Source organism: Pelobates fuscus, chromosome 7 (assembly GCF_036172605.1).
Source record: "Pelobates fuscus isolate aPelFus1 chromosome 7, aPelFus1.pri, whole genome shotgun sequence".
Taxonomy (NCBI): domain Eukaryota; kingdom Metazoa; phylum Chordata; class Amphibia; order Anura; family Pelobatidae; genus Pelobates; species Pelobates fuscus.
In genome coordinates, this window is record NC_086323.1 from 98,383,554 (window position 1) to 98,397,587 (window position 14,034).

At 41.0% G+C, this 14,034-nt stretch overlaps 1 protein-coding gene across 1 annotated transcript in view; it reads right to left on the reverse strand.

Annotated features, from left to right (window-relative positions):
• Nucleotides 1-472: 472 nt before the first annotated feature.
• Nucleotides 473-14,034, reverse strand: part of ABTB1 (ankyrin repeat and BTB domain containing 1) — a 38,115-nt gene continuing 24,553 nt past the window's right edge. The window contains exons 9-12 of the mRNA XM_063426259.1: nucleotides 4,749-4,847; nucleotides 4,393-4,560; nucleotides 1,500-1,700; nucleotides 473-1,263 (exon numbers count right to left, since the gene is read on the reverse strand). Coding sequence (XP_063282329.1) covers nucleotides 1,057-1,263; nucleotides 1,500-1,700; nucleotides 4,393-4,560; nucleotides 4,749-4,847 — 675 coding nt within the window. The 3' untranslated portion in view covers nucleotides 473-1,056. The remainder of the gene's footprint in view (nucleotides 1,264-1,499; nucleotides 1,701-4,392; nucleotides 4,561-4,748; nucleotides 4,848-14,034) is intronic.

The window sequence follows — 14,034 nt, forward strand, 5'->3', positions numbered from 1 at the left end:
ATGGCTATATCAGAACAGCTGATGTACATTATGTTTCGGGCTCTACGTGTTTATTTCATGGTGTTGTAAGATACAGGTAAATAAAATGACTGATGGCTCCTGGGAGGAGTTGAGATTGGCATTGGAGGTCACTTTGGGGTAGAACTGTTCAAGAACGGTTTAAACCCTTGAGGTTAGAGTGCTTATTGGCATCCTGGCACCATAACTTTATTTAGATAAGGTTATGGTGCCTAAACTGTCCCTTTAAATAGAAAATTATAACCTATAAATCATACAATCACAGAGTAAGATGTGCTTAACCATTAATGATCACGTAGAAACTATAGCATTTTTTTAGGGAAACCTAAAGCTCTCAAAATGTTTGCATTACAACTCCCACCTCTCTCAGCAGATTAGCTGTTACTTTTGCTCCAAACTTGGATTGATGCAATGTTGGTTTATTTATTCTCTTGAATAAAACACTCACACTGCATGAATTCAGCTGTATTTATCGCTTTCACAACAAAAGCAGTGTGCATGTCAAATAAATGCTACAACATTTCACTCAGTAACAAGAGCAAGCAATGCGAAGCACCCCTCTGATGGACTGCACAAAACAACCTTCGTGTGTCCTTCGACACAAAAACCAACCATGGCTAGAACACTTTCTATACTTAGGGAAAATGCTTTGTAAACCTCATAGACTTGTAAAGTTTATGATTATGAAACTACTTGCCCTTCATTAAACTACACAGCAGTAGGCCACTTTAGTAAGGGCTCAGCAATTTGTGTAGCACTGGGTAATCAGAGCACATGGCTATATCAGAACAGCTGATGTACATTATGTTTTGGGCTCTACATGTGTTTATTTCATGGTGTTGTAAGATACAGGTAAATAAAATGACTTGAGGTATCTATGTAAAAGCCGCTTGGGAGGATAGGATCCATAACCCTTCACTGAGCTTGGAGTATGGGACTGGACTCCAACACTCAAGTCCATGACACATTTTCAGATTTAAGACACACACACCCCCTCAAGCTGCCGGGATATAGTGGCTTAATAGTTTGTATAGCTGCTTAGCATTCAAGCCCTAAATTAGCCAACAGATTCTCTAAGGCCTCAAGTCTCTGGTTAGCCTCCTCTATGGCGCTGTAGGTTTGCACGTTGCTTGTTATATGGAAGCGGATGTCATCAATCAGTGGGATGGAGTCAGTCTCTTGACGTTTTTCAACAGCTTGTGCATCTTCTTGGACTGCACCTGCAAATTCCTCAGAATCAACCAACTGTGAAATGAGAGAGGGAGAGAGAGAAGGGAGACTAAGTGACCTAGGAACAAAACATTACAATAAAAAGGTAACTACAATGGGTCATCCTCCTTGGACACATAACTTTGCACGTTATATACAATGCATGTTGCATCACACTTCTTGCAAATAGATTATAAGAATGTAATTAGTTTTGCATATAAACGGAGGGACTATTTGGTCACTGTCCAATACATCTGGAATGGTCTCCTTACCTTCTCTATTACACGGGCCATGTACTCAGTGCTTTGATCCTCCAGCCGTGTCAATTGGAAGAGCTTTGCCACCTTCCAGATGCCAATAACACTGTCTTCATCCAACATCTGTGCTAAAGTCTTCCCGCAGAGGCGTTTTAAGCCAGGCAGTAAGTACATGTCAGCCACACAAAGCACATCATACACATTCTCTGGGGATAGCTAAGGCACAAGATCGGCATTTAAATGTATTTATTTGGGAAAGCATTAGACAATCATATTTCATCAGAAAATCATGTCAGAATATAAAAAGTCATATATGTTTCTTCAAGACATAGAAATCATGTGAAAGGATAGTAAAGAGCTAGGTCTTTCACCCACCATTGGATGTTTGTAGATTAAACTACTTAATCATAAGTGCCAACACGGATCTCTGGTCATTTACGGAAATAAAAAAAAATAATAATAAAAAAAAAAAAATAGTGAGAACAGACAACAGCTCAAGTAGCTTGCTTCTTTGGGTCCCCCAGATCTCAAGCTATTGAGAACCTATGTAATTAGCATATCAGACTGATCCCACCCAAAAGCGTGGCCAAGATAGGAAACACAGACCGTCTCTCTCTGCACGAGAGATACAGCAACCACAGACAATCATTTCGCTCTCATTAGGCCTCGTCATTGAGTTATAGCCGATACTCCTCTATGCGCCATGAGCAGGTTATTTGAACTGTTGTCCATTCTCACTATTCTCTTGCACCCTGTTCTATTGGCGTTTCCCAAGTTTAAAGGAAATGCAGACATGGACCCCTTGCTCACTATGCTATAGCTCACTGAAGAGGCCTAATAATGCAAAAACTATCACCTTGGGTTGCTCTCTCTCTCGCGCAGTGAGAGCCTGCCTGCATTTTTTCTCTGGACCATCCTTTTGGTTGGGATCAGTGTAATATGTAAATGAGCAAGGTTTCGCTTTGTAATGACACAAGATGAGCTAAGAACAGCTCCAGATCTGAGCACGGACCTAAGGAAGAGCAAGTTATTTGAGCGGTTGTCCATTTTCAGTAGTTCAATTTTATCAAAAAAAGGTCTCATAGTCAAGAGCTTAGCCCCTAAATCTCTAAGTACGGCACAGACGTTCGATGGTTGGTATGTGACAATGAAGGATTGTAGTGCCTATCTCTGGGACATTGTCAAAGGAGACAATCAAAGCACCCACTAGAAGGGGAGAGTAGATTCTATCACAAAGACATAGAAAAAGGCTACAGAAGCAGGAACTGCAAAATACATTTTAGTTAAATCTCCACATCTGTCCCTTATTATAGAGTTCCACATCTGAAAACCGTAAATAACAATGGTATGAGAGGGCACTCACTTTTATTTTTCTTAAGGGTGCAATGACTTTGGCTCCACCTTTCCGGATAAGTATCAAAGATTAAATTAAAAAAAAAAAAAAAAAGGAAGAGGTCCAGCACTCTTTGTGAAAAGATGTGTGTCTTTAACAAGCAATGTCCTAATGTTGCTGCTTTGTCAATAAAGGGATATCATCTTTTCACACTAAGGAGTGCTGGACATTTATTTTGTTTATTCTTTGATACATCTGAAAACGTTGCCAGAAGTTTCTCCCACTGTATACATCAGCTGTTATATTCTATATGCTCCTTTCTTTATAGACTGTTTTGTTTTTGTTTTTTAATTCTCACAGTATTTTTGTATTTATATGGTTGCCAAACTACAAAACAAATAGGTATATCACTTCTGTTTTCCACATTTGCTCCGAACCAACGCAACCAAATAAAAAAATTGCATTAGAACAAAAAGGTCCACCTGCAATGTTCCTTGGAATGAAAACTATAGATAGAGCTTGGACCCATCCAAATCTCTAGTATAACTTCCTACTGCCACCTGCTGGCTGATGCTTATAACCAATAGGTGGATCATATTACTCAGCCACGCTTTATGTTTTAGTACATGAGGACCTAGAGGTTGCATATGACTTACCTTTCAGGTTTAAAGAACAGAGACATAGGATAAGTGGTACCTTCTGTGTTTTGTTTTTAAAAATTACAATTAATGGTCTAAAAATGTTTTGTTTTATTTAAATCTGAAAATTTATGAACTTTAGATTTATATATGCCTTCTGCTCCCTGCAAACAAACAGAACTAAAATGTTTTGTCATGCTACAATATATCAACTGTGAACAAATGTAACCTCTCTGGATTAAATGTAAACATGCTTACATAATAAGATATCTAATCTTTCAGTATTTCAAAATATGATCTGAAATAAGGGTAATAGCAGAGATTCCATTTTGTATCTCCACACACAGAAGGTAGGGCAAAGATTGATTCAAAACGGTCATATATTATTTCATGGTATACAAATTGTATCCGGACCCCTTTATTCAGCTTGTTGCCACAAGACATTCAAATGAAAGTTCCACTGATCAATTGGTGCCAGGTCTTCCTTTACCAACATTTTGCTCTAGAATACTAGCTTGAAAGGGACACTGTAGGTACTACAGCCAGTTCATCTAATTAAATTGGTTATAGTGCATAGAGTCCCTGACACTGACCCTCCATTCAGTATTAACCCATTTTCAAACATGCAAGACTTACCACCCACAGCCCAGCCCCCACTGGAGGTATGGCTAATGCAGAGATTAAATAAAACCTTAGTAATACCAATTCATACCAGCTGTGATAGGCTGAAAAAGGCCAGCCAAAACTTGTAGCCAATAGCCAAGAAGAGTCTGCTGGGGACTCTTGTTTAACATTATATGGTGCAACATTGAACAGAAGAACTGCAGATAATACAGCTACTTCAATGACATGGGCCAATTACAGTGCCCTTTAAACAACTTGAGAACAAAAGCAGAATGTATGCAAGTGTGAGGCTGTACTTAATAGAAACGCTCACCTCAGTGTCATCGCTATAAATATAATACAAGATGCGCAGAAAGGTCTCCTCGGTGATGTTGTGAAGGGTGAGTACTGGGATGCTTGGTTGGGCTTGCAGCTCCTGGCTCTCGCAGAAATGATCTTCCAGCAGTGCCTTGAAATAGTCGCTCCGGCCACAGAAAAAACACTGTAAACAGGTGCAAGAGTTAATAGAGAATTGGCAGAATCTTAGGGGGGGAGTGGGGGGGGAGAGCGAGAGAGAATAAGAGAACTACAGGCAGGGAGAACAAAATATTACACCATTGCATGTTTATTATTTATTTTATTGAAAACATTGGACTGAGCTGGAGTGCACAGGTTTATTCCATATTGTACCTTGTGACACAGGAAATTGTAATTTTCAATCTGGAAGCACACATCTGGGTAGCTGCTGAAGTTATCAGTGCTGTCAAACGGCAGCTCCCCAAATCCAACCTGCCAACACAAGGAAAAAGAACAGGGACACTGATTTAAGGGAAATCAGAATAATAATAAAAACATTTTATATTATATGTAAAAAGCTAAAAAGGTACAGTGCTCCCTGCCTTCAGGTTTATAAAAAGCCAATAAAAACTGGGAGGGAGATTTATAAAGTCAAAACCAGGTGCTATTCTTGGGCAGAGTGCTAAATAAGGAATAATGTGGTCTGTTGGAAATTAAACATACAGCCACCATACAAAATCAGTAATAAAAAGACAAACTATCATGAGAAATTACATTTCATATCTTTAGCAGATGGCGATATATGCTACTTTGCAAACTTGTAATTACCATAGCCTTTTATTGTAATGAATACATCTTTATTTTTATTCTTGCATCTGGTTAATTTATTTCCTTCAGTGTGAGCCGCTGTGTTTCCCTTGTATTCTATGGATAGCAGTTGGCCTGCTTGTTTGGAGCACTAGTTAAATATAAACGGCTGCACACTAATGCAAATAACCTATTTGAATAATATTTTATGTCTAAAAATAAAGACATTGCATTATTCCCTACTTTATCATACAATAACTAAAAACAAAGAAATTAAGGGACAAAAAAACATAAAAATAAATATTACATTTAAAAGCAAAAACTGCAAAAGTAACAGAACCCCTTTAAAATCACTGGGCAGACACAGGCTGTGTATGTTATACATGTTGGGCAGAGTTTAAAGGACCACTAAAGTCATCCAGACCACTCCAAATAACTGGTCTGGCTGCAGTGGTCCTGTAGTTTTACCCTTGCAATGTAAAGCATGGTAGATTTGTAGAATTCTTCCTGACAGCGACTGGAGGTGCTTCCTCCACAATGACCGAGTGAAAGTCAGTTATGTGATTAAACGCAGCCCATAGAAAAGCATTGAGATGATCGTCTGTTTCTTGAGGCAATACAGTAGCTCTGGGTTTTAGCTCAGACTATTGATTCTGTATCTGCCATGACCCTCTAACTATAGTATCCCAAACTACCGTTCTTGCACTTTATTCTCTCAGTCACTGCAGACAGAAAACAGATACCCCTTTAAAAGGCAGTTGATGCCAATATTAACCGACTTCTTTGTCAAATTAAAATTATAACTTGCAAAATAAACACACACACACACACACACACACAAAATGCTGCCGGGTGCGAGGTCCCTCCAGAGAGCACCAATCGTAGACACAGGTCTGCAACTCTGCACACTGCGGATCTGCAGACCGGATATCACCACCAGACCACCAGGGAGCCCACTGGATTATCAGGGAGCCCACACTGGACTACCAGGGAATGACAAAATGTATTTAGTTCCAAATCCCTCATACCATCACCCCCCACACACCATTGCCCTCCCTCACACCATCGCCCACTCCCTTCCATACACAATCACCCCTTTCCCACTCACAATGTCACCCCCTCCCACACACTACCTGCAACTATGTCATGTCAGCCCCCCCAGACACGCTGTTAGCATCCCCTCACACTGCCACCCCCTTCTCTCACAATATCACCCTGCTCCCATACAGAGTCTCCCCCCTCCTCCCCCCCCCCACACACAGCATCACCCCCCTCCCATACAGAATTGGCCCTCACACACAGGATCACCCCCCACACATGCAATGTCACCCCTTCCCAAACACAGTATCAACCCCTCCAAACACACACACTGTCATGCCCCCACACACTGTCACCCACAACAATGTTGTGTCAACCATACTCCCACACACAGTCAGCCTCCCCAGACAAACTGTTAGCATCCTCTCACACTATCACCTCCCCACACATTGTCACACTGTGAGCCTCTTCATGCATCCAAACTCACATTAACCACTCCTAATCCTCTTAACCTCACCCCCTATAGACTCACCTGCCCTCACTCTGCCACACTCACCCTGTCAAATTAACCACCTTAATTCTGTCACACTCACCTTCTCTCACTCTGTTACACTCTACCCCAACCCTGCCACACTTATCCGATTACATTAATGCCTCTAATCCTGTCAACTCTGCCACACCCACCCTGTCACATTAACCCCCCTTAATCCTGTCACACTCGTCCCCCCTACCATGCCAAAAATTGCCCTGACACACTCCCTTATCAAACCATGTCATACTCCCTCTCCCTCTCACACAACCCCCCACCCTTTTCCCTGCCACTGGTATCCCTTTACTCATCTTGTCACAGTCACCAGCTGAAGACATTCATCATACAGAGTCAGGAAACATAGCTTTGCCATAAACACAATGCACAACGGCCATGGGCAGACCCCCATACACACAACACACTTCAAGCAGCTACCCCATACACATACAGTCCCAGACAAAAATGCAAACAAGCTCACAGAGACATACATTCATACACACAAGGATACTTTCTGTCAGACACACACAGGTAGACAGTGCATCAATGTGTAAATGTGTGCATGTATTGCAACTCTATTTTTTCACTTTATTGTTAGTGGGGCCTCGTGTTTGAGTCTTGCCTAAGGCCTCATAAAACCTAGAGCCGCCTCTGAATGAAACCATAGAGATTCAAAAAGATATGGTAGTTTATGTAGGGCTCTGCCTGCTAAGTTCACAGTATATAATTTTTTCAACCAAGATGTATCTCGCCCCCCTCTCTCCCCCAAACCATTGTAAAGCCTGAAGATCATGGAGATGCATTTTACTCAATGAGAATTTAAATTCCTCTCTAGGATTTCGTTGTGTGTCTAACTGGTATCTTTAAATTATAAAGAAATCACTTGCACAGTTTCCCCTGCACCTGGGATTTACAGCCACATGGACCTCGTCCTACACAATTCTCCAAGAGGGATCTTCTTGCCAGTTCTAACAGCCAAGAGAAAAACCCTACACAAACACGTTCTGTTCTAAATGGACAAGCAGGCACGTTATATTTAGCAGTGTCCATGAGTCAGTGGGCAGCAGAGGCATATTAAGCCATTAGTAGCTCCTGCAGACCAGTTTCCTGTGGAGAAGAAAATAGTTTTTTTTCCTGTAACTGTAAGAATCCCCTGTGGAAAGCCAAGTACAAGTATTATTTTGTTTCTCGATTACCCTGAAATGTCATTAAACACCATTGTTTACTGCGTACTGGACAGAAACGGCTGGCAGCTTGAAATGCTGGCTCACAGCTGTCACCAATGGTGCCAGCCTCCTACACACACAGCCAGAGCTGCTCTGTTTGCCACAATGCTCTGTTACGGCACGCTGCTCTGACACTGGACATTAAAACACACACATAAAATGTCTCAGCTTGGCATGGTGAAAGCTTGTTTGATTTAAGTCAAATGTTTTTTACAGTCCACAAAATTACAGTGCAATTTTACTCCATTTAACTTAAAAATGGAAGTGGCTTTTTGTTATCTGAAGAGACCTATAAATTCTACCTCTTACCCCTGAAAGGATCAGTGAGAGCACTAGGAAAAAATTTCAGCTAGTGAAACACTTTAGTTTAACAGTTTACCTTATACACATGTTACTAACTCTTTCATGCCGGGACTTGTGCATACACCCATACCCTGGAATCGTGTGTGCACGATTTTTAATGCAAACAAAATGCATGGGAAACGGGATACAGTGTTGTGTGTGTGAGTCCAAGCGCATGGATGGGAGGCTCTTCAGGTGGAACACACATACTGGTTCCGATACGTTCCACTGAGAGATCACACGCCACGAGCATGTACAGTGCTAGCTCGGCTCTTTGGCGCCAAATTCAAACAGGAAGGCCTTAGAGACTTTATATACCCAGACCCAACTACCTGGCAGCCAGGTGCTGTTCAGCTCTTTCACCAGCCCTTCAGGTCTAACAAGGAAAGACTTTTTACCATTACTTTTATTTAGGCCTCTTGTCCCCTGTTTAGTTTAGTTGGGTATTTTTCCCCCCTTTTCTTTTCTAGTATGTCCAATCCTGAACCTCTGAGAAACCTGTACAAAAAGGAAAATGTCTCCACAAGTCCAGATACCTTATCTGTGGATCCTGCAGTCAGCCAAAGCCTGATGGGTATAAAAAGAAAATCTGTAATATTTGTTTGAAAGAGGCAGCAGAAAAATCCAAGAAAGGTTTCCTCTTCCTCAGTCCAGTCTCCAACAAACCTGAGATAAAGGAATAATGAAGTGGCTCAGTCTTCTGTAACCTCTGTACGGGGGTTTACAGACCCCAAGACGGGCAGAGAACCTCTCAAAAATAAAAAGCATAAACAGGAAGAGTCTTTAGACTTAAGTTCAGATTCCTCAGATAGGTCTTCTTCTGATGATTCTGTTGCTTCATCTGATGAGGATTTTGCATTTCCCGATGAATTATTACATAAACTCATTAAAGAAGTTTAATTGTGTATGGAAGATAAATCAGACCTTAACAATTATAAGAAAATTAAATCCTTCTTGTTCCACCCAAAGCTTAAAGATCTCATGCTTCGAGAGTGGAGATATCCTTACAAGAAGGCTTATATTATCAAACACTTTAAAACTGTATTCTCTCTTAAAAAGACAACAAGAAATTGGAAGGACTCCTGAAAGTTAGGCAAGACGACCACTCAGCCTATTGGAGACTCAAGCGCATTGCAGGATGCCATGGACAGTCACAGACTTACCTGCATCTGGTGCCCGCGTAGCTTTCCTCCTCGGGCCGCATGAGCAAAACGCACTGCGCACTGCTCCTATCCTCAGGCTGCGGGGAGCGTTCTGAATAGGGAATAAAGTAGACTTACCTTTGGTCCTGCGAACGCCTTCCTCTGTTGGTCCGACACTGCTCTCTGTACGGGCGCGTCCGTAAATAAATTTGTAGTTGATATCACGCCCACCCTTAAAGCGACCATGTCATCAAGGCGATCCTATGCGGTTTGGTGATGCAGAGATGACGCGGACCAATTAGAACATGTGAACCTATTTAAAGACTGTTCAGACCCTTCCTTATTGCCCTATTGTTGTTTCTGTTTAAAAACATGTTTAGTGCTTCTGCGACTCTCTTGGGATTTCCTGTTGTTTACCTTGGCTTAGTTTTGACTGTTAACCTCTGGTATCCTGACCCGGCTTGTATATTGACGTGTGCATTTCTATTACCCTGACCTGGCTTGTTTTTGTGTGTACCCTTATCTCTGTATTCCTGACTTTGCAATACGTTAAGTCCGGTCACTCTAAGGCCCGGTAACACAGCTCTTTGGACCCTCACTTTGTGGGTATCCTTTTTCCGGAGTGTAAAGAAACTGCTTTAACCCCTTAAGGACCAAACTTCTGGAATAAAAGGGAATCATGACATGTCACACATGTCTTGTGTCCTTAAGGGGTTAAGAATTGTTTTCTAACCAATGCTGCACAGAGTAAGGTCTTGATTATGGGATCTTCCATAGTTAAAGCACAATGTGCCTGGTTGGACTCACTGGGGGAAATAAAATTAAAAAAAAAAAAATAGGATCCAGTCAAACTTTTGCAAAATATCCAAATAGCTTCTGATTTTTTTGGCAGACTACTTCACAAGTTCTTAAATTTGCAGTCAAATCCACTTTGACAGTAACAGGATGGCAGTCTGGCTGAGAGAATAGTCTGTGGACTCTACATCAAAACACTCCTTATGCAATATGCCATTCGAACAGGGAAGACCGTTTGTTCCCAAGTAGATGGTCATCTAAAACAGATGGCAGAAGGGAAAAAGAACTCATGGAAGAGAAAAAGAAGGATCATTAGAACAAGAGATTCTACTGTAAGAACAGATCACCTTACAGAGATCATTTCACAGGACTAGTTCTGCCTTTTCATTACAAGAACAAAGATAAAGGCAGGTTTGTGGGAAAGCAAAAGGAGCGAAAATTCTGATGCCAAGGCAATAATGGGAAGACTACTGGAGTTTTTCAAAGAATGGCACGATATTACAACAAGCGAATGGGTCATATCAGTTATAAAAATAGGTTATTACATAGAATTCACCAGTTCTCCTCAAATATTCCCATTGCAAAGGAAAGCAAAACATTTTTAAGAATTTGTATTTCGGCAAAACACAATATCATTGCTTTTTTTCCACTGTTCATTCAAGAAAACGTCTTCAAGATTTCAAAAAGCTACAATGTGGCTAGAAAAACATGGCTGGATTCTAAATCCTCAAAAATCTAAACTAGTTACCACAATAAGAATTCAGTTTCTAGGTCTGATTATAGATTACGCTCTCATGAAAATTTTTCTTTCTACAGAAAAAACATTTAATAAAACGAGAAGGGTGGTATTATCCACTCTAAGGGGAAAAAACCCAAAATGACAACCTGTACTATAAGAGACGCATTGAATGTCCTGTGTCTCTTTACAGAAGCCATTCCAGCGGTCAACTGGGCAAAGGCCAGAATGTGACCATTACAGAGAAACATTTTAGAAACCTGCAATAGTGAGCAGTCGTCACTAGATCAACTTTTGGCCAGACACAATGAAAAGTTTCACTTGGTGGGAAGATTCCTGAAAATATCATTGTTACTATAGATGCTTCAGCAGACGGCTGGTGAGAATACATCGGAAACGTCTGCAAAAGGCCAGTGGACAACTTGGGATTCCACAAGATTTTCAAACTTCAGGGAATGAAAAGCAGTATGGATGGCTCTAAAGTTTTAAACATCTCATTCTGCACGAACATGTTCAGATTCACTCGGGCAATGCCACTACAATGGTCTATATCAACAAGCAAGGAGATTCCTCCTCTCTGGGGAATCTCTGTGCAAATATAATGCTGCTGGCGGAACTCCATTGAAGGCAGTCCATTTCAAAGAGAAGATTAACATCCTTGCAGATGCACGAAGCAGGAATATTAAAAGGGAGATTTAGTCACTTACACCTAAGACGATTCTGAAAGTTGTTCATCGATTCGGCAAACCAGACATATATCTTATGACCTCCAGAATCAACAGAAAAGTCAAGAAATATGCCTTAGTCAATAGGTCAGACAATCCAGATTTCAGATACTTTATCAACTCCTTGGGATTTTCAACTGGCATATGTATTCTCTCCAATTCCCTTAATTTCAAGAGTTCTAAAGAAGATAATCTGTGACAAGGCAAAAATAAATCACAATAATACCTGATTGGCAAATGAGAAGTTTTTTTCTTCAACTATTTAAACGGGCATTCTGGTGCCTTTCTTTGTCAGAACACATCTTAGAATACGGCCTAGTGAATCTGAAAACAAGTTCAAGCTCACAGCATGGTCTCTGAACAAAGGCTTAAGTCCTAAGGTCATCGATATTCGGATTTCAGCCAAAAAAGAATCAACTGGTAAAACGTATTTTACTTTCTGGTGCTTTGCTGTCAAGATACAGTTACAGCTCATATGCCTTACATCAAGCATGTCAAACTCAAAGGCTAAAATGGGCCAAATAAACAAGGTTTAAGTTTATGTGGGCTGCAAAAAAACAAAAACTTCACTTTTCATAGAAACGTAGGTTTATTTAGAAAAGTACAGTATACAAAAAGTTGCCTAACTGACACAGGAAGTCCTCATGCTCGTAGGGCTTCAAAGTAAACAAAAAAGAGTGAATTTATTTTAAGGAGACCTGCATTTGCATATAACTAATGTTCCAGTCCAACTACCTTGATATTAAGAAAAGTTTGGTAATGGGACTGTAATGGTGAATGTATGTTGTTGCAAAGCTGTAAAATTATGTTATCTTGTTGATCTTTATGAGGGTGTTCTTCACTTGATTATCTCAGCCAATCGAATACTTTACCTTAAAAAAAGCATTGGGAGGCTATTGTGCAGGTGTGGCAAAAAGCTGCAAGGCCAATCAGCATCTCCAAGGGGAGCGGTCAGCGCCTTCAAGCAGACCCAATCTAATACACTGCCCACAAATCCAATACATTTCCCCCTCGGCACCCAATCTAATACGCTGCCCTCCCCCCACTTTAAACGCACTGCCCCAAGTCCCACCACTCTAATACACTGCCCACTCCATCACCCAAATTAAAACACTGCCCTCCCCCCTCAAATCATCACACTACACAAGAAGGTCCCCCAAGCCACTCTTCCTTAAGATGAGCCGGCCGTCCTCCAGTTACAGCCCTGCTCTTCTCTGCTCAAGCACGCCAGACACTCCTCTGGCACTGTGAGCAGGAGGGAAGGGGTAGTGGTTGGCCTACTCTGCAGACAGACATCAACTCTGCGCTCTTGCGGCCGCGGAAGCACGAGATAGGCAGTGGGAGGAAGGACAAGAATCCGTTGCAACCACAAGACAACGAGGTCACAGGGCAGGTGGGCCACAAAAATAATCATTGTGCGCCACATGCAGCCCATGGAAGATAGTATTTCTGATTGCTATTAAATTAGCGTAGCATCTAGGGGGACTGCAATCTCTATCTGCTCACCCATCTTATCACACGTTTCATTTGGATAAGGTGGTGTTAAAGCTACACCCTTCCTTTCTTGCTAAAGTAGCTTTAATGAACAACATTATCTAAAAAATCTTGGCTACCATTTGTCCAAATGCACAAAATGAAGTGTTATTTTATTTTCGCACACACACACCATATATACAGACGTAATAAAAATTCCACAGCTAGCATTGAGATTTTACATGCCCCATAATTTTTATTTCATATAGTAGCAATTGTCATATGTGCCTTTATGTTGTGTGTTTTCTTTTTATTCTTAGACACAGTAAGCTGAAAAATAAGTCAGCAAAGCCGTATGTAGCTCAGGTTTATGCAAAATACCTTTGAGAGCAATTACAAAGAACAGTTTTAGGAATTCAGTGTTTTTTAACAAATGTCCTATAGGACACACTAAGAGGATGTAATTTTAGAACATGTGGAGCGCAGTGCTAATTAATTGTTGAGGGAGTTCGACTACTTACACTCAAAGGGTGATACTTAAAATCTGACCAGGTGCATGCCCTCAAAACGTTTGAGCAAGCAAACGCCTATCAAACAAATACCTCCAACTACTGTCTGTTGTGTCTTCCAACCAAAAGACACGAGGACAGATATCTAGGGGTATTTAAGCAATGCCTACAAGTGATTTAGAACAAATGTATAATAACAAAGGGGGGCTCCATCTCTGCCTATTCCCTTGCCATTCCCATGTAAAACCTACACCATCATAAGTCTAGTGAATCACGTTATACATATATAACAGGATGCCTATAGAGAAGAGAGTATCTTTAATATGAAAACACAGCTGGAGCCCTTAACCCTTTAAGGAC